This window comes from Doryrhamphus excisus, chromosome 5 (assembly GCF_030265055.1).
Source record: "Doryrhamphus excisus isolate RoL2022-K1 chromosome 5, RoL_Dexc_1.0, whole genome shotgun sequence".
Lineage (NCBI taxonomy): Eukaryota > Metazoa > Chordata > Actinopteri > Syngnathiformes > Syngnathidae > Doryrhamphus > Doryrhamphus excisus.
The window spans coordinates 25,296,313-25,321,540 of NC_080470.1; the positions used below are offsets into that span (position 1 = coordinate 25,296,313).

A 25,228-nucleotide genomic window follows, 5' to 3' on the forward strand; every position below is an offset into this window, starting at 1 on the left:
GTGTGGGAGTTTGGAGATTGCCCCCCCCCTTCCCCCCTCTGTTTTTTGGAGTGGCCCAGCCGACTTGATGTCACTGATTGGACAAAGAGGATTTTTTTTCCAGGCGATAAGCCTAAAAGATACAGTACAGCCAGTAAGAAGCTTGAAGAGGGTCACGTCTAAAAACGCTCAGTAATAGATGGTGATGCCTTCTGTGAGCTAATCGTGATGATGAATGACAGGTAAAAAACAATAGCTTCAACACCACAGCACGAGAGAAGTAAGTCCCTTTCACATAGGCGGCACACGACTCCAAATCCAGGAAATTGGTGGGGTGGCTTGCTTCTTCTCTGGTGCCGTTTATACAAAATGGTCCCGCCGGAAAAAGCATTTTTTAAAGAGGACTGAAAGGGCTGCTGATACTACTCCCAAAGGCAGAATAAGACCAGGTCAACTTAATGGTTCCATTGAGCCCATCACAAAAGGCTACCTATACTACTCCCCAATTGTCAGGTGAACTTTGTCCCCCAATTCTCTGTCAGCGCTGTTCTCCAGAACAGCAACGCAGGAAAAACATAGCTTTTACGGGCTGTGTGAAAGGGATGAAATAAGATAAAAACACATATTAGATATGTATAATAGAGAAATACTAAATGCAGTCAAATTCTATGTAAAGTAAATATAAGCAGACTGAAACCAAAACGCAGACTGGATGTTGTGTGTGGTTGCCGCACAAAAAATACATCTGTCATAAAAGTCAACAAATTTCTCTTGGATGTGTCCTGGTTGTAGCAAGGCTCATCCGCCTACTTTTGCTCAGGGCTGCCATCCAGCCTACTGACTGCATACTTTCTTCTTCTTGGCGATGGCAGAGGCCGATTACAGACTGCTGCCGTCGCCCATCCTTTTCAGCATGCGAAGGGTTTGACCAGAGATTCAGCTATCAGCACTGTCATTTACTTTAACAGAGCTGCAGACAGGATGTTTTTATTCCCTGCCTTGCTCTGAAATTGCCTTACCTGCCTGCAGAGAAAAGGAACACACACGGTGTGCAAAGGGCTCCAGACACAGTCTGCATTTAGCATCTGTATGCAGGTGTCTTTGGACGTATGGATTTATCTGTGACAAACTGTTGACGTGGTTTTAAGAGCACAACTCTCCAGTGGTTGAGCCTGCAGGATCTTGCACCTCGCACCTTGTATTTTCCTCTCACTTTCACGTCACACATACAGCTGCAAGTGTGCAAACTGCAGCCGTTTTCTTTGGGACTAAACAACTGTGGTCTCCAAGAAATAAGCCGAGGTGTGGCTGATAAGTTTCCTTCCGTCCGTGTCAAAAAGCAAAGTGTTTTTGTACATGAGAACGAGCACGAATGGAAGAAGGGTCAGATGGTACTTTCATTTCTAACTCACTAATCTTTCAGGGTGACTGGAGGCCACTTTTGACTTTGGCACTTAAATGATAATATTTCTGTAATGAGAGGGGAAGAATCCATGCAGGAGCATCCAAGGCTGTCAAAAAGCAGGCGGGAAAGTGATGCAGTGGGATGATGGCCTTGAGTTGGGGAAGCAAGGATGTTTAATCTGATTGTATTTGGAGCAAAAACCAGCAAGCTTGCCCAGTGTTTTTATTCTTGTCTACTCTGAGAAACATCAAGAGGCAATTACCAGCTTCACCCCATGAACCTCACAGCTGCTTGCATCATGCCTCCAGAGAAACACGGACCCGTTTCCAGTCTTCCGTGTTTGTGTATTTGTGCTTGCTTTGTAATGAGCTGAACTCCTCTTTTGGGTCAGGAGGAAAGGGCTTTATTTCCCCCTTCCTCTTGTTTAAAATAACACCGCCGACAGATGGTCTCTATCCTCATTTGACTTGCAGTGGCGGGACCCTTGACCTGATGAGAGAGGAGAGCGTGATGAAATTAAACTGCTGTGCATTCCTCAACTGACTCACACTTTGTCTTTTTGGCAGGGATGTACCTGTCTGACCTGACCTACATTGACTCCGCCTACCCCTCCACGGGCAGCATCCTGGAGAACGAGCAGAGATCAAACCTGATGAATAACATTCTCAGAATCATATCAGACTTGCAAAGATCCTGTACCTACGGTGAGTAAGGACTGTCACTGAGTTAGACATTTCACCATGTTTAGCATTGTGGTGGTGGAACTGCATTTTATGATAATAAGGTTGCCATAATTCATTATGTCGACCAACTCATTGAGTCCCAGTCTGCCATGTTCTGCTTATTACTAAAAAGTGCCCACTTAATTCGACATGGACATAAAATGTGGGAACCGAAGGGATGTATTCTATGAAAAATCTGTCTGTTTATGACAGCTTTTTCCAAACTACGACCCGGGAACCATTTGTGGCCCGCAACTCATTTTTTGTTTGCCTGCGGGCCAATCAAGCTGTGGAAAAAGTTTCAGGTGCAATAATAAAAAACACAAAAAAACGCCCCCCACCCCCCCACCTCAAATGAATGCTACAAATCCTGCACATTTAAAGGCAATGACAGGCGTTCTTTTGATTGGTTAAGATTGCACTCGGCTATGTTAAACCCTCTCACGACTTCTCCTCCCTCTTTGCCACTTGCGCCGGGGGGGAGGGACGGAGGCGTGGGTGCGCGGCACTGCAGTGTGTCTCATCAATATAACATTACTGATGCCTACTGACCAGTGTATAATACTACATACTTGTCGTTCCATATTTTTTTTTACACAGTCAACTTCTAAGCAGCGATCATTTATGAATTGATTTTTGAAATACTGCCATAGAATTCAGGAGCCATGTGGCAAGGGACGACTGTATTGCTTATGTTATTATCAATATCCATCCATTTTCTATACCGCTTATCCTCACTCGCGTCGCAGGCATGCTGGAACCTATCCCAGCTGTCAGCCTGGAGTGGTCTCCACTTATTATCAATATATGAATGCAAATATGTCTGTGTGTTACAGATATACCAGTGTTGCCTCATATACAGAAGTATCTCAACTCAGTCAGGTACATTGAGGAGCTCCAGAAGTTTGTGGAGGATGACAACTACAAGTGAGTGTTTAATCATCTACACTACATACATTTAAAACACAGCAATTCAAAATACCTGTGTTGTTCTGTACAGGTTGTCACAGAGGATTGAGCCTGGCACCAGCACGCCACGGGCAAACGCCTCCAAAGAGGACCTTGCTGGTGAGTGGCGCTCATAAGAAATGTTGTGAAAGATACAACCGGTATTTTAGAGCGCACAGATGGTGTAAATGTAAAATGTAATGAATGCAATGGAGTTAGTGTAATAAAACATGGTTTTATGCATGGTGTAATACCATTTTTAGTATGGGGCCTGAATGAAATCACGCTATCTCACAGGCCAGGAGGCATCTGCGTCTCCTCTCTGTGGCCGTAAATGTTCGGTGGCGGCTGAAGCCTCTAAAGTCCCGGCAACGCCTCCCTCCCCGAGGAACCTGCTACCGTATGGACACAGGAAGTGTCACAGTCTGGGTTACAAGTCGGTCTTCTTTTTCACTGCTCTTTTTCTGTCGCGTTTGTCATCTGTATACTAACAGTTTATTTCTTTCTGTCACTGCTGGGTCCAAGTAGTTTCATCCATAAGATGAATACAGTGGAGTTCAAAAGTGCCACCTTCCCCAATGCTGGTTCTCGCCATCTGCTGGATGACAGCGTGATGGAGAGCAACAGTCCCACCAGGGGTCAAGCGGAGAGCTCCACACTGTCGAGCGGCATTTCACTTGGTAGGAAATGTCCATACGCAGAAATTGCAGACCTAGGTGACCTAGGTGACCTAGACCTAGGTTCTTTGAATTGAATTTTCATACTTTGGTCACAGGGAGCAGCGAAGGCTCCGAGCTCAGCGAGGAAGTGTCATGGCCTGCTTTTGAGAGGTAAGATCAATATAATTAATGGTACTTGTCCTTGTCAGCAGTGCCCCCCCCCCCCCCCCCCACACACACACACACCCACGATCAAGATGGTAGCAAATGGTTAACCTGGATGTGAGTCATTCAAAGGGCTAAGTGGCGCACGCTCGCCACGCTAGCTTGCTTCTCCAAGGCCACCATGCCTCATCCCTCCAGCAGCCTGGAATGTCTTAAATTACAATCATTTCAGTCTCCTCGCTAGCAGGTATCTAGCATCACTACTTCTTATTTAGCCTACTGTTCCAAAAGGCTACAATAACACATGAGAGCTGCCCTTCTAACAAGATGGCCCACTTCTCCACCCCACCCTCAACCTTACACTATAAAGGGCAACACCGAACAGCAGCAGCACAGCCTTAACAGTGTTCCGTGCCGCCTATACCCTGTCCTATCTTATCCTATTCTGAACAGGACTCGGTTCTATCACTCTCTGGGCCCAGTGACCCGTGTGGCCCGCATCCCCTACAGAGGAGTCCTGAGGCCCAGCAGGTATACACACCCCGACCGGAACAAATCTGAACCAAACCCTCTCTTATCCTCACTTGGTGCCCTGCAGACCATGCAGGGGGATGCTATGTGCTAGCTCTCACAGTGTGTGTGTGTGTGTGTGTGTGTGTGTGTGTGTGTGTTTAAAACTGGGATCTTTTGGTGTGTGTCAGGAGTACATCACAAATCAGGTGTCAGGGAATAATGATTGTCTACGTGGTTTATGGATCTTTAATCTGCCTTTCACTTTCCTCAATGCCTTGCATGTTGTTCTTGCACACACACACACACACACACACACACACACACACACAACTGATTCTTTAAAGGATACCATATTATAGCATTTTCAAGTGTTGATGCTGGAAATTGTACATTTAAAAATGTTAAGTAAATTCTACTGGGAACACACTGTTTACACATCTCTAGCTTCAGTGCTAATGAGCTGTGTTTGTCCACATGTGTGTCTCCAAGAAGCACCGTTGTGCATTTTTGACATGAACACTGTAACATTGCCAATGTTCCGACGTGATAGATGCCATCACATCAACATCACATTAAGGAGTGGGACAGGACACAAATGTTAGCAACACTTCCATAGCTGCGTGAGCTACAGTGCTAAAACTACACTCACTTTTTAACAGCAGCATCATGCTAAGTTAGCCTATTGAAATTTAAGTAAACAATCTGATCAAACTGACAGCGCCCACGTCTGTAGCTGACTGACATACAGTATTTGGTAGAAGTCCATTCTTTATATAAAGACGTGTAGCGAAGACTGTTTTGTTTTTTTTGTATCAGGTGAGCAACAGGCCTCCTCTCTCTTTCCACCAGACTTTAGTAGGCTTGCGATCTGCACCGCAACCTTGCACGTTTCTGCTCTCCTCTAGACCAGTGGTTCTCAGCTGGTTTGGGTGCAGAAACCACGACCCAAATTGTGGAAACTTCAACTCAGATTTTTCAGGCAGCTTATATTTCACAAAAAGACATAGTGCAGTTTGAATGGGTGCAAAATAACAGTGTGCCAGCATAAAATACACGCAATGAAAAATATTTTTATTCTCAAATTCAGCATTATTTTTTCTTTTTAAGTGTAAAGGTTTTCTATTTTGTTCCAGCAAATATTTGGTCTCGGAGACCGCTAACGTCTCAATAAGTTCTCAATAAAGACTATTTGAGTTGCATTTCAGAGCCTTTTATTTGAAGCACAGTGAAACTGAACATACGGGGGGGGGGGGGCACATCAATTATAAGTTAAATAAAATACAAAATAATGTCTTGTTATATTCAACATAAAGGAAATGCATTTAATCACAAGCACTAGCACCATGCAATTTTTTTACATTTAAAATCCCACATATGCTCCTGTGATTCGCAAAGATGCACCTAAGTAGATGATATTTAATGTCATCCATCCATCCATTTTCTAAGCCGCTTATCCTCACTAGGGTCGTGGGTATGCTGGAGCCTATCCCAGCTGTCTTTGGGCTTTAAAAAATCCCCGTCAGAATGACCAACCAGTTGAGAATCACTCCTAGACGCTCCACTAGACAGGCGGCATTAAAACAAAAAGAGTCATCCAACCTCCCTACTAGCTCATTTCCACTTGTACCGGCTATACCGGCTATACCGGCTGTACCGGCTGTACCGGCTGTACCGGCGTGGTGACATGCATGTCGTCATGCATGTGTTGCTTTGTTTGCCTGCTTGTATGTGTCTCGGGTGACGTCTGGCCTTGATATCTTTGTCCCGTTGTAGCTCAGCAGAATCTGAGGAGCTTGCGGTTCACCTTTATCCCGGAGCTGTCACGGTCCAGGGGGTGCTGAGGCGGAAAACTGTACTCAAGGAGGGCAAGAAGCCAACGGTGAGAACACATGCTTGCTGTTTAACCTGATTCATCATTTTTGACCTTGCATTTCATTTTCACTGCCTTTTGTTTCTCTTGTAAGCTGCTTCATATCTGCTCTGCTCATATCTGAGATGATCCTGTTTCTGTTTTGGCTGGAAACAAACCTAGAGCTCTGTCCGTGTACAACAATGAGAAATGGGGGAGGGCGACGCGTGGGTGATTAATGAGGTTATTTGACAAAGCAACAGTCGCTATTGTTAATCCGGCCAATGCAGCTGCTCCTCATCAGGCATATTCATTTTAGTAAGATGACTGACTGAGTGTATGACGTCTTCTCCACTTAGTCCGCCTCCATTTCACAGCCTTCATGCACAGTTGAAAAGTGCACACATCTTGAAACTACATCATATTTGAAGAGAGTCGAGGAGAAATGTATCAAACAGTATTCGCAAATTCATTTTAATAGACTGAAAATCATATGTGCGTACGCAGCAGCTACATTCTCCAAGATAGTGTCCTACTTAAACCGCACCGCCGTTACATTTTGTAACACAACACTTTAGGTATCATTCAATCTGTGTGCCATACTGCATCACAAGCTCAACTAAGTGAATTATTCTGGCCCACCCCACTTTGATTTACACGCAGCACATATTAAATCATATACAGTAATCCATTTTACACTGATATAGTCACATTAATATACCTACCTACCCAATATAGTAGACATCATGTATAAAACAAGTTATTATGATGATTGATTATTATGATTATATTATTTTGTGTTATGTCGTTTAAACTGTTGTTCCCGTGATCAAGTCTGGTGCTTGTGTGTCGCACCAAACAATTACTGACACCTAGCTTCTTCTTAATGTCTTGTATTTGTATATGAGTTGTTTGAGCTATTTTTATGCTTGAAAAATATTGATATAGGAAAAAATACATAAATGTACTGAAATATGCTTTTTTTTAATACAAACTTTCAACTACAAAACAGCATGCTTTACTAATTGTTAGAAAAAAGTGGTGAGGGACGGCCGTATAAATTTTTTGATATGAAAGTCACACCTGACGCTAAGGATCAGCAAAACTAAGGAAATCAAAATAACTTTAACAGGAATGAATCAATTGTATCTTAATTGCATCCCACATTCTTACTTGTCATGTAAGTGTAATAAGAAGTTAACCGCTGTAGACGACCAAAGATTGTTGGCAGTTTTATTTTGCTTCCAATGTTTGTCTGCCTACGGCGCAAAGCACGGCGGTTGCAGCTGCAGCTCATCAAACTGGGCTGCTGACGTCATGCATGATGGTGGTTTTGGAAGTGGAGCCCCCCCCCCCCTTCCTTTTTCTGCTCTAAATGTGAATTTTATAACTTTAACGGCCTTCAACGTTAAAGCTTCCACTGTATTTATTGCATGATTTTTTGTGTGCGTGTCTACAGGTGGCGTCCTGGACAAAATACTGGGTGGCTCTCTGCAGTACGCAACTTTACTACTATCCTGTCAAGTCCCTAAAGGCCACTGAAAGGAAACATGTAAGCACACAGGTCTTTTTAAACACACATTTTGTGTGCTTTATGATGTTTGTTTGCAAGCACAGGTGAGAATCATTAAATGTTCTCACATGCACATCATCATCCATTTCATAAGTGTTGACATATGAAAGTTGTTTTTGACATAGTGCTATACAATGATGTCACCGCAGAACATTCCCCCTCTTCCTCATCAGACCAAACAATTGTTTTTATTAACAATTGTTTAGTGCAACATTACCAGGAAGAGATCATCACTTTGGTATGTTTTTAATTGAGAAATTGTACAAAGATGACGACTCGCTGATAAAGAACTTGCTGGAAGAAGAATGAGGAGGCAGACTGGAGGTCATCGTGTTGAATGTTGTATTATCACAGTCAAGTAGTCAGCTGCCTGTCACTATGATGCTAGCGTTAACAGAGACTGTGCGGGAGCTCACATGACACGGCAAGTTGGAGAAGAATTAGATGCAACATGCTGCATGTGTGTGTGTGTGTGCGTGTGTGTTGCAGACACATGCTAGCACTCATTGACTAATGACAACAATGACATCACTACCACCCTGTGTGTCACTCACAGGCTCTAATGAGAACCTTGTGGAGCAGCACGCGAGCTCCACAGGATAGGACACACACACACACACACACACACACACACACACCTACCTACAGTATGTCTTCTTGCAGCACAGAAACATTCTTATCATTTCCTGGTGTCATTCCCCACCAGTTCAAGTCCAAGTCCAGCAAGAGTGTGTGCGTGGTGGGTCTGATGGCCATGATGGCAGATGATCCCGAGCATCCTGATGTCTTCATGCTGACCGACTCTGAGCATGGTGAGTCTTGCACACACACACACACACACACACACACAAAGAGATTTCAGCCCAGCTTCTTGTACACATGGACTGAAATCGTTGGCGTATGCATGGCAGCCCATGTTAGCAGTTTTTATTGTATATATAAAGCATAATAAACTACATTTAGCACATTGTACATTTCAGAAACATTTTAGCAATGTCTGCAATGAGCCATGTTCTACTAATCACCTGCGCCACACTTCGGACACACATGCGTGCTTCACCAGGGATGCGATGTGATGCGATGCGATGCGATGCGACGGAGGATCGTTATTGTGTCCAAGCGCTACCTTCTTGACCAAGTTGGTCAGGGGCTAAGTTGCTTTGTGAAGGGTTTTTACAGGTTGCAAATCACTTTGTATTTCATGACTGAATACAGTAAATGCATGATGCAAGAAACTCGTATGCGTATGCGCAGCCTTACTTACTAAATAGTGACACAACTCTCCTTTACTGTATGTATGAGGTGTCATGAAAATGAAATGAAAGTGGTACTGCAAAGTTAGCACTGTTGGGTGGCCAACAAACATCTGCATGGGTCAATCAGGGTTTGGTAGGTTCCTTCCTCATGAACTACTGTGTACCTTATTGTTGTTAAGGTGCTACCTTAAGAATACTACTGTGGACCGGGACCTGATGACTTGGTTGGCATGGATAGGTCATTGACCGACTTAAGTGGGACCGACTTAAGCGAGTTCCGTTGTGCTGACTTTGTTTGACACCGATCTACTCTCTACCAAGTACTACCAGGTCCTAATTACGAGGAGCAGGTAACACCATACCCCGGGCCTAAACCACTTCTGGTCTTTCATTGGGGGAGCAGCTATGTCCTTGTAACATTTGGTATACAAAGCAACCATGAAGTAAATACAGGAGACCTGCCTTCTCCTTCTCTCATTCCAAACGATACCTTCAGTTTGGCTTGCTTTTTGCAGGTTTGCGTGCCATTCGTTGTCTGTTCCATCATGGTAGGAGTCAAAACAAGAACTGTGTGTCCATAAGATTTCACCTCAAGTGCTTCCTTGTGTGTCTGTTGCCCAGGGAACACCTACAAATACCAAGCGGGCAACAGGATGAACGCCTTGCTGTGGTTCAAGCATCTCAGTGCCGCATGTCAGAGCAACAGGCAACAGGTGGGAAGGCACATCCTCACAAACACACACTTCCATATGACCTTGTATTTTTCTTTCTCTTTTATTTCTTTTTCACCCTGGTGCAGGTGCCGGCCAATCTGATGTCATTTGAGTGAGCAGAGCTGAGGACCGCAACGAACTAGCGGCTAAGGAGTACCAGGAGGAGTCCCATTGGGAGCTTTCACTGCCCGATACCCCATCACCGTTCCTCCACCCCCTCCCTCTCTGGCACCTCCCACTGCAACCTCACCTGCCACCACTGCCTTAACAAGAGAACCCTGTGTGTGTGTGTGTGTGTGTGTGTGTGTGTGAGTGTGTGTGTGTGTGTGTGTGTATGTTAAGACTACTGAACAAGGACGTGCACCACTCATCTCTTTGATTTGAGCACCAGTGTTCAGCACTTGAATGGCGTCCCCCCCCCCCCCCCCTCCTCCTCTCGCACTGGCTGCCCTCCCCCTCCCCAAATGGACAGAGCTCATCCTCTGTTAGTTTGTATTGTTCAATATTTTTCTTTTTTTAGTGACACTCATGTTGGACTAACCTCCCACACCCTCCGTCTTTTTTTCCCTCTTGAGACGGTCCAGACTTTGAAAGCATCGATGCCTCCAGGCGCAGTCTTGGAATAACAAGATGATTTTACTTCCACGTATTATTTTTCTCCCCTTTTGTAACATAAGGGCTTGCTTGGGTGGGCGTGAATGTGTCTTGTTTTTTATGACGAGATATAAGTCCCTCCCCATCCTTCGTCCAGTGTGTTGTATATAATATGTGTGTTTGTACCACGATCTCAATCCAAGCTAAACCTTCCTCATTGGAGGGGGAAGAGACTACATGACTTACCTTGAACGCTGCCTGGAGCCGTACAGAAAGGAAAGGGAAAAAAAAGTTTATCTTCTGTTGTTTGGGAGAATGTGTGCAGCTGGCAGTATTACCACATTACTACCACATTACTACCACATTACTACACGATTGCACAGTGTTTTGTCTGTTACATTTCAATGTTACATTTTTCATCTTTCACTTTTTATCGCCCCGGCTCCGTTTTAGTAAAGCACCTTGGTGATGTTTGGTGCCAGGTGAAGGCTTAAGTGCGTCTTCCTGTTTACACAGAGATAGTGGGGGGGAATGGCCACCATCAGAGCCATGAGGCGGCTTTTATTCACCCGTGCCTTTTACATGGAACCCAATAACACACGACACAGCATCATGCAGTCACTTGTGAATTGCTTTCAGCACAACAGGGCAGGAGACGTTAGTGTTCCATGTTCAAACATGTCTGAAGCCACCCCCGAAGGCAGAAAATGCCCCCAACACTTGGGGAAGTATTGGGGAAAGTTGGGGAATTCAAACATAACTTTACATAACAATAACAAGCTGCAGGCAGCAAATGATCCCTGGCCCACACTTTAGACACTCCCGTTGAAAGGGAATTCCACAATGCCGTGACTACTGTGGCGTTTTAAGACATGACACTCACGTCTTGCATCCTGCTGTGTAGAAACCAATTGCTGCTGTCAGAGAAGTATTTGATAGAAGCCGGTGCTGTACACACCGACAGGCCACTTTGCTGGATTCTGTGGAAAAGGCCAATAAATGCCAGAACTACCGTGATGCGGCTACTTGGGGGAATCTCTGTACCAAAGGGGCGAGAGTGTTGCGTTGCAAACACGCTAGGCTGGTGGCAATGACCAAGCAAATGTTGCGTGTTTACACGGTTGGTCTTCCATGCTGGAGACATTTTAAAAAAGTCAGACGGGGGCTGAAGAGGCGAACATATCTCAACTCCCAGCAGCGCACTAATGTGCTTCGCAGAGCCCGACACTTTCCGACTCCTTGCTTCCGCTCCCCCGTCTTGGGGGGGAAGGAGGAAACCGGCGCCGTGTTGACCTGTCGAAGGCAGCTGGCTCGCTGCTGCTGATTTTTTTTAAAAACAAAAAATAACCCTGGCAGACATTCGTTCATGTTAGACCACATGCTGATACCACCCTGGAACACAAGGAATGAGGAAACCAAAGACAAAGTGTATTTACAATCAGCTACATCATGACTTCAACGCCACCTCACCATCTGCGTGTGTGCCTTTGCGCGTGTGCGCGGATGTCAGAAGTGTTCAAAGCCAAGCAAAAGCAAAACGAGGCTGTGAATGAAGTGAGAGACTTTTTGAGAGCACTAACATGCTCTGCTTTCTCCTGCTAGTACCACAAAAATTTGGACAAAGGAAGGCTGGGGTGGCCAAAATGCGGCCCCGGGGCCACTACTGTTATTTTTTTCAATCAGGCCCTGGTATATTCTAAAGAGAAAATCAATTAAACACAAAGTATTTGGACCAAATCCAGCTCAGAACCAAAATCAACCAAAAGGCTCGCTTGCTTGCATGCTTAACAATATGAATTCAGTGCCCCCTCAATCTTCACTTTTTTTCTGATATACAGCCCTCGTTGGAGAAATTTTGTGCAAAGTGCGTATGCTTGTACTGAGTTCCAAGGGCTGGAATCATTTCTATGCCGTCAAAAATCATTATTTAGTAAATGATAATTAAGCCACTTTGTCCCAAAATGTTAGCACAGCTGAAATGGAGGATTATGTATAACATGGCAGTAATTCATCATTCATTCACTTCCTGTTTTTGTGCTGTTGTTTTATAGCAAATCCACGGTGGTGTGTGTCTATGAAGAACAATGAGTTTTCCTATCAGGATTGCTGTTGTTTTATAGCAAATCCACGGTGGTGTGTGTCTGTGAAGAACAATGAGTTTTCCTATCAGGATTTCGCAACTGAAGTGTCTCGTGTGCATTTCACGGTCCCTTAGCTGCTTGTGCCCACACCTTGTTGGTTCATGTGGCCATCGATGTACATTTTGTGGATGTTTGCTGGTCGGCTTATTTGTCCGAGTAACACAATGACTGGTTGGTGGTGTGGGCGGGCAGGCGTTTTAAATGTCAGCCCCCCCTCCCGCCTCCACGGCCTCGTATTTGAGTCATGGTGAAGTTTCAAAATCCCCCTTCATACTGCCCAATGAATTACTGTCTTTTACATCTTCAAGGTGTCATTGCCAGGCTGCTGTGTTGTTTTGTTGCCAGTGGAAATGTGAATCCTGCCTTCTGAGCGTTTTCTGTACCAACTTGAAGGTGGCGAGGGCACTATGGAAAATGACCTGTGTGTGTGTGTGTGTGTGTGTGTGTGTGTGTGTGTGTGTGTGTGTGTGTCATGCCTGTGCCGAGCGCTGTGACCTCACTGCCGAGTGATGTGCTCCCCGGTGTGAATGCTGAGAAACAATAAACATCCTGACTGTTTTTTTACTCCACCTATTGACTTTGTCACTCTGTTTATAGTAAAGACTGGTTTGGTGTTTTTTAATAAGGTTCTCACACCAAAAAGGCGAGTAACAGGTACTCATTACGATGTCTATTTTGACACAAACCAACAGCAAGTCATTCTCCCTCACTTACGGTGCATCATATAATGCGTCTCATAGTTACACTCCTGATCACAATTTTAAGATCAGTTGAAAAATTGCAAGAATATACATTCCGCACATTTGGATGTTAAGGGGGTTCTAAGTAGAACTTTAAACAAAATGTCACCGGCCTTGAGCCAGAGGATCCAATTGGCTGTCCATCAAGACATGGGACAATGCTTGGCCCAAATGATGGCAGTCACTGGTGCACCCAGTGCAGTCCAATAACCATCAGACAGCATCTGCAAGATAAGGTTTTTAAGAACAAAGAACGTCTTCCAAGGCCTCATCTGCCACAATGTCACAAAAATAGCTTGTATGGAATTTGAACAACAGCACCAAACATGGGACATTTGATGGCTTCCAATGCTACTGCCATGACAAGGGGGTCCCACCCAAGATGTTTTCCACACAGCACAGTGGCGGGTGGCCATCATAATCCGAGGTGCTTTGTCCTTCAATGGAATAATGGAGCTTTGCGTGGTGCAGGGGCGTCAAACGGCAGCTGGCTATATGGACTGAAGACCCTCTTCTGAGTGGCTTCTGAGTAGGACAACGCTGTAGTACATAATCCCCACCTGACAAAGGGTTTCTTCCAGCGGAATGACCTCACTCTCTGGGACATCCTTCCCCTGATGTAAATCCAATTAAGAACATTTGGGGATGTATGGTAAGGGAAGTTTACAAAAATGGACATCAGTTCCAGATATGCCCTCCGTGAAGCCATCTTTACCACCTGGAGCAACACTCCTGGTCTTACCATTTTGATCAGGAGTTTAGAGCCAATAGGAAGTATTGGTTTCCTCTCATGGGGCGTGGTGAGAAGGGCCATATTGGCTTGTTTTACTGCATCATATTAATATAGAATGTTTCATTATTTGATTCTTCGGTCCAGAAGTCACCATTCCAAAATGGCGACTTTTCCAAAAGCCCCGATTTTAAAGAGAAAAAAGCTTTTTAGCAGTCTAGAGAGCATTTTTGTCCGACACGTTCGAATGCATCACACTGGCGGTGCAACAGCGACCCCTAGCGCCTGCACGGAGCTCCAATAGGCAGGAAAAGTGTTTGGGAAGTGGACGCAGTGGCAGCCTCAGACAGAAACAGGACATCGGGGGAGGAAAAGGGCGGAGGAAAGTGAACCGTTGACAGCAGCAGACAAAATACCGGCGGGGAGAAATAATTGAATGGGTGGCTTCTGATACTGAGACACTAATTCGCCAAAGGTGGAGAGCATATGGCCGTAAGGTGAGAAGACTACAGATGACGTTAGCTTGACAGCTAGCTACTAGCTAGCTAGCCCAGTAAGGTGCATGCAGGTTTGCTAAGCAGCTAGCCCGCGTTGACGTACAGCCTTAGGTAACGTTGTCGTCATTATACCGATTCTAAAGGCGTAGCTGCGCGTTTTAGTCATTACATTAGCAGCCTCTCTGGCCAGTGTGGGAGAGTTGAAGTACAGAAAAAGAGAGCGAGAGAGCGCGACGTCATGAATGAGCGATTGTGTTGAAGGTGTCTTGCCTGCGTGGCTGTGGGTTCTACGCACAAGCTTGTTTTCTCTACTCAACATTTACATGGAAAGAGGCATATCCTGTGTCTAGCATGCTGGCTACAACAAGCAACATGTTTTGAAATGACATTAACGAGTTGCCATTCAATGTGCTTGTTCTAAAGTCTAAATGCAGTGTTGGCAGTGGAGGTGAATGGGTAGGTAATGTGGGTCAACCCCCAACCCTGAGGGGTGTACTGTACTGCAGTGTTTTGGTACCCCTTCACACATTGGACCCGGAGCCATGTTCACCCAGTTCTGCACACTTAAAAAACAGAATCCTGAACATGATTAATTGGTTCATTCATTTTACAGGGAGTAATTATGGTTTCAAAAAAATATTTTGCATGGTCAAATTTTGATCAAAGTTTTAGATGAGCACTGATAAGTATTCGTCCCACATATATATATTTTAGGATCCTTCCGTTTTGAATGGGTTGTACTTGAACTTCCCTTTTATCATCCACTTGCAGTCTACATATCAATTTGGTAGAACATTGAAAGGAAAGTTTAACAAATTACAAAAATACATACAAGCAGCGTCAATTGCCATACCCCATTTTGGGTACGTAGGCTGTACTGCAAAATGAGTTAGCCAGGTCTAAAGCCAGGCTTGCCGGTACTACAGAGATGCAGCTACATCACTGTGGTCATTTAGCCAGCGTTACCACTTAAAATTGGCTGTGAAAATGCCACTGTTTCTGTGTAACACTTATGTTATGACAGGAGCGGCTTCTTGATTTTACAGGCGTTTGCATCAGGAATAAAATGCAACATGAAGTCAAGTAAAGTAACTGTAAGTCACACTGTACACAGAACACATGAATGACATAAATGTAGAAATAAAACACTAAATACAAGATTTAATATAATTTAAGCCAGAGCACTAGCAACCTTTCCATCTCAACCATGACACTACTACACTGCTTAATTATTACCACAATCTGGCAGTTATGTGTAGTTATGGGTTTTGTGATTTCTAACGGTCTAACAGATTGCTGATGTTTTGGCATGGTTCTGCCAACAATAGCCTGCTTTGTTTTTAATAGGAGTGCATCCGTAAACATGAATCAACATAACTCAGACCATTGTAACCTGAAGCCCACTTGTATATGTAATAAATGGATAACGTGCACAATAGCACGGTGGGGTGCACAGTGTGTGGCACAAAGTGATGAATTTGTGCGTTTCTAAGAGTGGAGGGGCACATTTGTAAGTACATAAAGCAGTAGTGGGTCAGCAGATGTCCAAAGGCACAAACTAATAACAAGGTCAACAAAGTCAATTCTCTGCATGTTATTGATGCAACACTTTTTTTTTTAAATTGTGCCATCACTCGTTTCGTACAGGCGGCCTTGTTGTCCACGCTGTTGACGTCCATCACCATCAAGAGACCAGAGGCGGTGGAGGGCCATGAAGGGTGAGGGGCTGGGAGAGTGAGGAATAGGCCCTGCGGTGAGATGAAACTTAAACAGCGCATGGTGGTCCTGTGTGCCGTGCTCCTCCTGCTGGGCCTCGCCAAGATCTTTCTGCTGGATGGCGGTGAGGGCTCGGCCGCCAGCAGACGGGACCTCAGGGCCTTTCGCAAGGTGAGTGACCTCAGTCATACGAGTGTTAAGAGAAGTTGTAAAACTAAAATAAAAAAATAAAATTAAAATACAGTAAAAATGACTCACCCTTTGAAAATGGTTTAGTGCAACATATAAGAAGTGTAGCATCTGCTTCAGGGCCCCAGACTGAGACTAAATGTTTGCATTTGCGACTAAAATTTGAGATGTTTTGAGTAAATTTCACTGCTTCTGAAAGTTCTCCACGGTTCGGTTACCCCCACCCATGTCCCAGTTAGTAGGGACCCCTGTTTTAAATCAAACCAGGTTTGAACTTTGACATATGATGATAATGATGAAGCTCTTAGATGTGATGACTGGCTGGTGGTTTCTGGTCCCCAGTAAATATTGCGGGAGTAACAAATAATAGTGCACTACAGTCATAATATTTCATGTTATGACTGTTGAAATCACATCATGTGATTTCATTCTGAGGTATATATGATGCCACCAAGGAGGCCTTCCAGAAGCTAAGGACCGAAACAATAAAAATAACTGCTTTTCTTTTTAATACATCAACTTTATGGTACATCAACTGTTCTCCCCGTGCATGCGTGGGTTTTCTCCGGGTACTCCGGTTTCCTCCCACATTCCAAAAACACGCTAGGTTAATTGGCGACTGCAAATTGTCCATAGGTATGAATGTGAGTGTGAATGGTTGTTTGTTTATATGTACCCCGTGATTGGCTGGCCACCAGTCCAGGGTGTACCCCGCCTCTCGCTCGAAGACAGCTGGGATAGGCTCCAGCACCCCCTCGACCCTCGTGAGGAAAAAGCGGCAGAAAATGAATGAATGAATGAAAAACACAACCACCAGACCACACTTTGGCTAGCTTAGCTGCTCACCGAGTGTACTAGTCTCACATGACTTGCTGATGTTATGCATAAGAGTTTAAACTCCAAGATGATTTGACTTTTGAGGCATATTTCTGGCAGAAAGGAGCCCTAAAATAGTGCCACTGTTGGGGCACTATTACACTGTACATTTCAAGTTTGAACAGCCTGAATGATGTACAGTTCAGACCAATGATGTCAACACACAAGAGTACCAGTGATGGTTTGGATTCATTGGATTATAGATTATGGATAGATTATTTCCATGATTTCTTCCTACAGTAACCCCTTGCCACTTCATGCTTTGACTTTCATGGCTTCATTTTTCAATAATGAATTCATTTGAATTAATTATTAGTAATGAAGTTACTATTAGTAATAATTAGTCATTATTAATTATTAATTAATTATAGTTGGTCAATAATATCCAGCACGTGTGAATCAATATGTGTTTATTTATTTATTTTTGGCTATTGTGTCCACTATATTGGGTAACAGGAGTGTTAAGTTGACTATAGGGGTATTATGTCATGTCTAGAAGACTCTAATAATGTAAAAAAACCAAACTATTTAGAAGGTCATAAACAGGTTTTGTATGCTGCAACTGTGAGGCTACTATATTGTCCACTGTAGCAGGATGTAGTGATGCTAAATGTCAGTGTTGTTGTCTCCACCATTAGATGGAGGCGGGTCTGTCGCTGTCACGGGGGGCTCGCCTTGCCCACACCCTCCAGTCACCCTGGGAGATAGCGAGCCAGTGGGTGGGTCCTCGGGAGGTGTATCCCGAGGAGACCCCCGAGCTGGCCGCTGTGCTCACCGCCCTCAGCACCGCCCGCATTGAGCGGGCCGATGTGGGCTACAAGGGCACACAGCTCAAAGCCCTGCTGGTTCTGGACGGGGGACAAAAAGTGGTCTTCAAACCCAAAAGGTACATAAAATCCAACCCAAGAACTATGGCAGAACCAGTGGACTGGGATTTGGTAGATGAATGGTTTCTGAGGTGACCACACTTGTATTATCCTATCAGGTACAGACGTGACTACATCGTTGAAGGGGAGCCGTACGCAGGTTACGACCGACACAATGCAGAGGTGGCTGCCTTCCACCTGGACAGGTACGTGCATTCATGCCGTTTCTCACGTCCTACTGGCCAGCACACTAGAGCTGATGTCATGTCACACCCTCGCTGTAGGATCCTGGGCTTCAGGAGAGCGCCTCTCGTGGTGGGACGATATGTCAACCTGCGCACCGAGATCAAATCCGTGGCCACCGACCAGCTGCTCAGCACCTTCCTCACGCAGGGTGAGAAGACCACCTTCCTCCAAAGCGTGACCACACAGCATTGTTTTGGTTTGTGGGAGTGGCGGAATGTTTTTTTCCATCCCCACAGGCAACAACACATGCTTCTATGGGAAGTGCTATTACTGCCGCGAGAGCGAGCCAGCGTGTGGCGAGGGAGACATGATGGAGGGTTCTTTGACCTTGTGGCTGCCAGACGTGTGGCCACTACAGAAACACAGACACCCATGGGGACGCACCTACAGGGAGGGAAAACTGGCCAGGTATGTGACCATATTTGGTACCTTGGTGCCGACATCCATCACCATTAGGCTCGTAAATCCCTTTGTGATAGACGGTTCAGTATGTATACAAATACACAGCTTAAGATACAATTCAAAAAGGATGCATTTTAAAATTTGATTTTATGGTTATACGTATTTGTTGATGTAGACATGAATCCTACATTATAAAATACAGACGCCAATTCTATAAAAGTGGCATTTTTACAGTATTTCCAGATGTATGAAAGAGCACATCATACCAGCAAGCATGCTTGCAGGGAGGGGTCCCCAACTGCCGGGCCAACTTTCAGTTGCAATGATTAACTCATTCAATGCTGGCCATTTTTCAAAAGCCGTCCTTCTCAATACCGGCCATTTTTGATGATTTTGACTGATTTTTCAAAGCACACAGAATATTGTGTTCTTGGGGTATTTAGACATGGTACATACCAAAGTAAAGCCATGTATATTTAGCCAAAATGTCTAAACAATGATGCCATAAACAAAAACAACACCACAAATGGTTGTTTTACATGAAAATAAAGTTCTTTTTTTAGTTTTTCACATGCGTGTGCATGCATTACAATTTCTTTTCAATGTGTAACCTCCTTCATGCAGACACTGGTCCAAGCAATTCCACTTCCTGGTTGTTGCATAGTGCTGTTTTACAAGGCAAAGAAGCAGGCAGAGCTCTTATCAAATGCACTTTCTGTCACCTTGTGGCTGGTTTTTTTTCAGCTGTAAACTGCACCAAATGTGCTCTCTTATATTGTAGAGTTGCATCATCACCTCTTTGTGCTTCTCGCATGGATGTCAGCCTCTGCACACATAGCTACATAATCCTCAACAAACTGTAACACCCATGCTTGGGATTAAGGAAGATGTAGTAAGATTTTTGACACCCTTATTTTAATTAGATGTGGCAAACATGGCTCTTATTTTGAAATCTCAAAGTGTGTTGTGTGTGGGTGCAAGAATAAAGGTGCCTCACCTCATTATCAAAGTCGGTCTTTCGGTTTCACTTTTTAATTTTATGAATGTGAGCATGTCATCCATTGTGGATTTAACAAACAGTGCATGCCAAGGGGGATACATTGCAGTCATCTCCGGCATTTCTTGCGTTGAATTTCACATTGGCTTCACTCGCCATGCAGATGGGAGTATGATGAGGGCTACTGCGAGGCGGTAAAGAAAATGCCACCATACGACGCAGGGCCGCGGCTGCTGGACGTCATCGACACGGCCATATTTGATTATCTCATCGGGAACGCAGACCGCCACCACTACGAGAGTTTCCAGGATGATGGCGGCGCCAGCATGCTCATCCTACTGGACAACGCAAAGAGGTGGGTTGTTATTGGTTAGTTCTTTATGTTTAAGTAAGGGCTTTGGGTTTCTTTCTCCCCGTGTGCAGCTTTGGGAACGCTGCTCTGGATGAGCGAAGCATCCTGGCGCCGCTCTACCAGTGTTGCATGTGAGTGCCTGCTCGTCACCTTCTCCTTCCTTTTTGCATGCATCACCGTGTGGTTTCAAATCTACTTCCCCTCCTCTCATCAGGATCCGCGTATCCACCTGGAACAGGCTAAATCTGCTAAGAGGCGGAGCACTGAGCTCCGGCCTGCGACAGGCACTGGCATTTGACCCCATCCATCCCGTGCTGGCCGAGCCGCACCTCGCCGCCTTGGACAGGCGTCTCACCGGCATCATTGCCATCGTCAAGCAGTGCATGGAGGCTCAGGGACCCGACAACACCTTGATAGAGGACCGAATGAACCTCCCACACCCTTAAAAGCAGGATGGCAGAACTGGACTTGGTGGTGAGTGGGAGGTGACCACACGGATCTACAGGGTGGAACTACCGACTACTGGATTTCCTTCTTTTCCTTGTTTGCTACGACTGGACGTGACCTTCCTGTCAGGACCATGCCACGCATCCACCTTAGCTGTCTCAGGTTTGGGATGGAAGGCAAGGATGGTGCATGCCGGAGGGCAGGTTGCACGGTAAAAGCAAGAGGACGCACACCGAAAAGCAGGCTTGCCATTTGAAATGTAGGTTTTTCCACGTGGTACAACCTGGATTATTGTCCGTTCTGCTGGAAGTGACATTGCCTTGACTCATCAGGTCAAAGCTGCCAAGTGTACATAACTGAACAAAAGTACCAGACACTGCAAATGTATCATTGTTATTGTATTATTATTATTATTATTGTGTTCAACTTAAATGGTGTGTGTGCGTGAGAGAGAGGCTGCCATACTGTGCCGTTAACAAGCAAGCTACTGACATCACTGACTTGAAGAAAAAGGGGGCGGGGACACGAGTTAAGCTTCATCTTCAATATTAAACATGAGTGATTTGACTTGGAGCTTTTGTTTATCGTGAGGATTCCTCCAGTCTGTTCCGTTATAACGCTTGACGTCCGGGTTGGTGACATTTCAAAACAATCTGTTGCATCATAAAACAACTGATTTTGGAAAGATGTGTATATACTGTACATATATTTGACATATTTTCTTGGAAGCATGTTCATGTTAGTGAAAGCTGCACCCACAAAGGGGGTATGCGGCAGAGGTCCCCTCTTTCCCACACTCAGGTGTTTGATGTAGGACACCTGTTTCACTTCTACTCATCAGGTGTTTTACTCAAACCAGCAAAACCACATCATTTCAAGGCATGTCGCTGCATGTCTGTGTTAATGCCAAACATGACCCCGCATGTCTAGTATAACGTCTCATGTCGGTACCAATCAGAGGGACGATCTGGTTTGCTTTGAATGAGTGAGTGAAGGCAGGACGGGACGTTTCACTCTGTCTTGATGCACTGTATACAATTATTTCATTTCTTTGGTTTCCTAGAAAAACACTTTGGTTCCTAGTGGGTGGTTGGGGTGGGCTTGACAATGTCGTCAAGCCAATCAGGCGTCACTTTGACTGTGTGTTTCCTGTCACAGCCCCTGCGTGTCATATCAACACTGGCATTACAAGCCTGTCTCAGTCCTCTACAACGCTGATGCTGAACAACAGAGAGGATGGATGCTGAGGGAAGTCGCTGCATGCGGGGTGGCGAGCGTGCCAAAAAGCTGGCAGTGCTGGTGGCGGCGCAGAGCCTGCTGGTGGCCGTGTGCTTGGCGATCACGCTCTATGCTTACTGGGATCTTCACCAGCTGGTGAGTGACATGTTCACGCATGGATGAGGGTGTGTTGGTTGCTTTGGTGAAAATCTGTGGAGAGGGGGGGCAAGAAATGATGCTCACTTTCTGACACATTTGGGGTGCTTCTGCTAGGAACATGCTGCCCCAAAACACTCCTTGATGTCATACTTTCAACTTATTCTATTTTTTCCCATTTAATTAATCGGCTAATCACTAAATGATGGGGTTCTATAACTTACCTACAGTAATTGCAGCGTTCTGTCTGTTTTGTTTTTTGTTTCGCTGCTGCTGCTTGTTGGAAAAGCAATATTTTGCCTCTAGAGGGCTCTGACTATATACAAAGTTGGCGTCACTGATTCCTCCAGTGACTGGCCTTATTGTCTGGCACAAAGTGAGGATGAGGTGTGGTAGAAAGCAGAGTTATGATGCCATCTACTGTGCAGAATTGTAAAAAGCTAAATTCACAGACATTATCAAGTGTTTATGAGGCAAAATCAAATGTTTATTGCGGCCATGCATGGGTCAGTATGAGGTTCTGACGGCATGATGCCCTTATGGGAAAAATACATTCAACATTGTTTAGTGTAATTAATCCGGTCCACAAGGTTTGAGTCTTTCATATTTTCCCCCCAAAATCATGTAAATCCAATTCATGCATTCTAGTAAGCCAAAAATGTTAACACAAAATGCAGTTTTACCGTGTGAAATTGTTAGCAAGCTAAGCTTCTTTGTTAGAAGCTAAGGACATTTTGTGATTAAAAATAAATAAATATTAAGAACACAGTTGGACTCGACAAGATAAGACATGGGCCACATTGTTCACAAAACAAAATGTAAGCTAATTTTGCTGTATTTTTTTTTAAATGCCATACGTACTTAGATCATGAACAGGTTTTCTATCCTCTAATTCCAAACATTTATAAAGCGATAAGCAGTATAACCATGATAAACGACGACTGTATCACTGTCTCACAGTATTACTACAGCTCTAAAATGTGATTTTTCTGACGCTTTGGCATTGTTTAACAGGAGAATACGACATTCTAACTACATCTATAGCTCGGAAAAGTGGGAAAAAGCACAATAGGTCCCCTTTAAAGCAGCTGTATCACCATGGTAACAGGCTAAACTCATAACCTAGTCCTGACCAGATTATGTCCAGACTATGAAAGTGCCTCTGTTTCACTAATTTGGAGATGGCGATGATCTACGGTAGGGAAAAATATTGACAAAAAATATTGCACCGCTAGCATTCCTTAACGAGTTCCTTCAGTGAATGAATCCGAGTTTTGTGCTTTTGTGATGTCAAGGCAATCGAACTTCCTTATATGAGATACGGGTTGCCAGCACTTAGTAAAAGTGGACCTATGTATCCAGAGGTCCTCAGGAACACTTAGGAGTGTGACCAGTCACAGAGGAGTGGGTGTGCCTGGAGGCGGGCTGTGGGTCAGAAGCAGGAAATCCACAGTGCAGAATGTGGAACATCTAGAAAGCTTTCTGTGCGGGTTATCATGTGTAGCTGCTCTATAGGAGTCCACAACTCTATACAAAGGGCCCCTTTAAGTCATCCGACTTTTGGCAACACAGTTCCACTCATGGTTTCAACACATCGGAGCGCAGTTCCGACTGAGGAACAAGACGACGTGACAAAGTATTTCCACGTACAAAATGTGTTTGCTGTTTGTCATTTCGGAACATTTCCAGCATGTTTACTGGCCACTGTGTCTAAATGAAAAGGATGGCCGGCGTGACCCCAATGACTCAAATGTGCCCCTTCTGCTTGTTAATGAAACATTGAACAGGTTGATTCTGTCATGAGACGTCGGCCGCCCTGTTTGTCCCACTCTCTCTTCAGTTATGAATCAGACGTAGGGACCCTCGCTGCTTGTCTTCACACTTCGCACATTGGGCTTTCCACATACGCTGAAGTGGCGGCGGCGGTGGGGGTCGCACACTTGCGTGACCTTTTAATAAATACAAACACAAAAAAAGCCATGGAGATGAACCCAGAGTGAGATTATTATGAATGTTTCCAGGAAACGGCACAGCAGCATTATCAGACGTCCCCAACATTAGCGAAAGTCATGGCATACAATTGCGCATTAAGTTGAACCGAGGAATGGAAAAAGAAAATTTTAGCAAAAATCTAAATAAAAACAACATTGTTTTTTACTATCTGCAATAAAGTGGCTCCAGACCCGACTGTGTTAAGTGAATTTGGCATAGTTACGGCATAGAAAACCTGTTTACCATGTTCTAAATACCTTTTTTTTTTTTAAACAATTAGACATAAAATAACACCCCATAGCCATCTTTACACTCGTATTAACCAATGTAGTAGACAGTATAATTTAAGACAGTTTACCTTTTAAGTGACATCGAGGGTTCAGGCTTACGTTTCAGCTTCGGTCATGATGGTGATAATTGTTATCATTATTACAGTTTAAACCTGCAATGAAAGCTGCTTCTGGTGATCAAATCTGGGGCTTGTCCCAAAGAACAATTACTGACACCTAGTGGCCGATGTGGAATACTACATTCACAAGTTTAGTCGTGGTCTAATGCAGGGGTGTTGGAAGTGCAGCTATTTGTAGTGCTTTTGGCCCCCGCTGTGCATTCTAAACATATAATTTAACAAGAAACTCTCCGCCCCAGCAAAAATGTAAACAAAGTCATAATTTGTGGAAAATTGGGTCGTGGAAAAAGTTAGAATGATATCAGAATAAAGGCATAATATTATGGGACTGAAGTCATAATTACAAGAAGCCCCCCATTGCCCACCCCTTCCACTACTTACATCCCCCCGCTGATCTACCCCCCCCATCACTTCATTGCACTATTGTACTATTGCACTATTGTACATATACTATCTTGTTGATTCATTGATCATACTGTTTATAATTTATATAATCTGCAATAACCATACTCTACTCTAGTCACTTCACTGCAATACTGTACATATTACTGTTATTATATATTGTCATATCCATACTGTCTATAATCTTGAAAAATTAGTGGAAAAGACGTCCAAAGATGAGAATTTCCCAGAAATGTTCTGTATTTTCAAATGCAAATGTTAGCTTAGCTAGCTAGTTGCCTATGTGGGCTATTTCACAATATCGATATTTTGTCCCACTCTGAGTTCTCTGTCATTTGAAGCAGTTTTTTTGCCTTGCTAATGAGGCTAATGATTGCTGATGATCACACCTGTTTACATAAAAGGTGAAGCTATGTTCCAAGCTTAATTAGAACACATGGGGGTTCAGACCAGGGGATGTCGTCTATCGTCTACTG

The 25,228-nt window shown here is 44.4% G+C and overlaps 2 protein-coding genes across 5 annotated transcripts in view; both read left to right on the forward strand.

Annotated features, from left to right (window-relative positions):
* The window catches only part of ralgps2 (Ral GEF with PH domain and SH3 binding motif 2), a 55,316-nt gene extending 42,230 nt beyond the window's left edge, over positions 1-13,086 (forward strand). Inside the window, exons 10-21 of one of the 4 annotated variants that reach the window (XM_058072271.1) lie at positions 1,951-2,088; positions 2,943-3,033; positions 3,107-3,174; positions 3,352-3,490; positions 3,580-3,734; positions 3,830-3,884; positions 4,332-4,409; positions 6,165-6,270; positions 7,700-7,792; positions 8,520-8,625; positions 9,691-9,782; positions 9,869-13,086. In XM_058072271.1, coding sequence (XP_057928254.1) covers positions 1,951-2,088; positions 2,943-3,033; positions 3,107-3,174; positions 3,352-3,490; positions 3,580-3,734; positions 3,830-3,884; positions 4,332-4,409; positions 6,165-6,270; positions 7,700-7,792; positions 8,520-8,625; positions 9,691-9,782; positions 9,869-9,898 — 1,151 coding nt within the window. In that variant the 3' untranslated portion in view covers positions 9,899-13,086. The remainder of the gene's footprint in view (positions 1-1,950; positions 2,089-2,942; positions 3,034-3,106; positions 3,175-3,351; positions 3,491-3,579; positions 3,735-3,829; positions 3,885-4,331; positions 4,410-6,164; positions 6,271-7,699; positions 7,793-8,519; positions 8,626-9,690; positions 9,783-9,868) is intronic. The other 3 variants (XM_058072272.1, XM_058072273.1, XM_058072274.1) reach the window with 3 other exon arrangements.
* Positions 13,087-14,217: 1,131 nt separating this feature from the next.
* Positions 14,218-21,145, forward strand: fam20b (FAM20B glycosaminoglycan xylosylkinase). Its single transcript, XM_058072278.1, has 9 exons — positions 14,218-14,484; positions 16,132-16,371; positions 17,904-18,151; positions 18,251-18,337; positions 18,416-18,525; positions 18,614-18,785; positions 19,940-20,131; positions 20,200-20,259; positions 20,343-21,145. Exons 2-9 carry the CDS (start codon positions 16,243-16,245, stop codon positions 20,572-20,574), a joined length of 1,230 nt encoding a protein of 409 aa, XP_057928261.1. The 5' UTR covers positions 14,218-14,484; positions 16,132-16,242; the 3' UTR covers positions 20,575-21,145.
* The last annotated feature ends 4,083 nt before the right edge of the window (positions 21,146-25,228 follow it).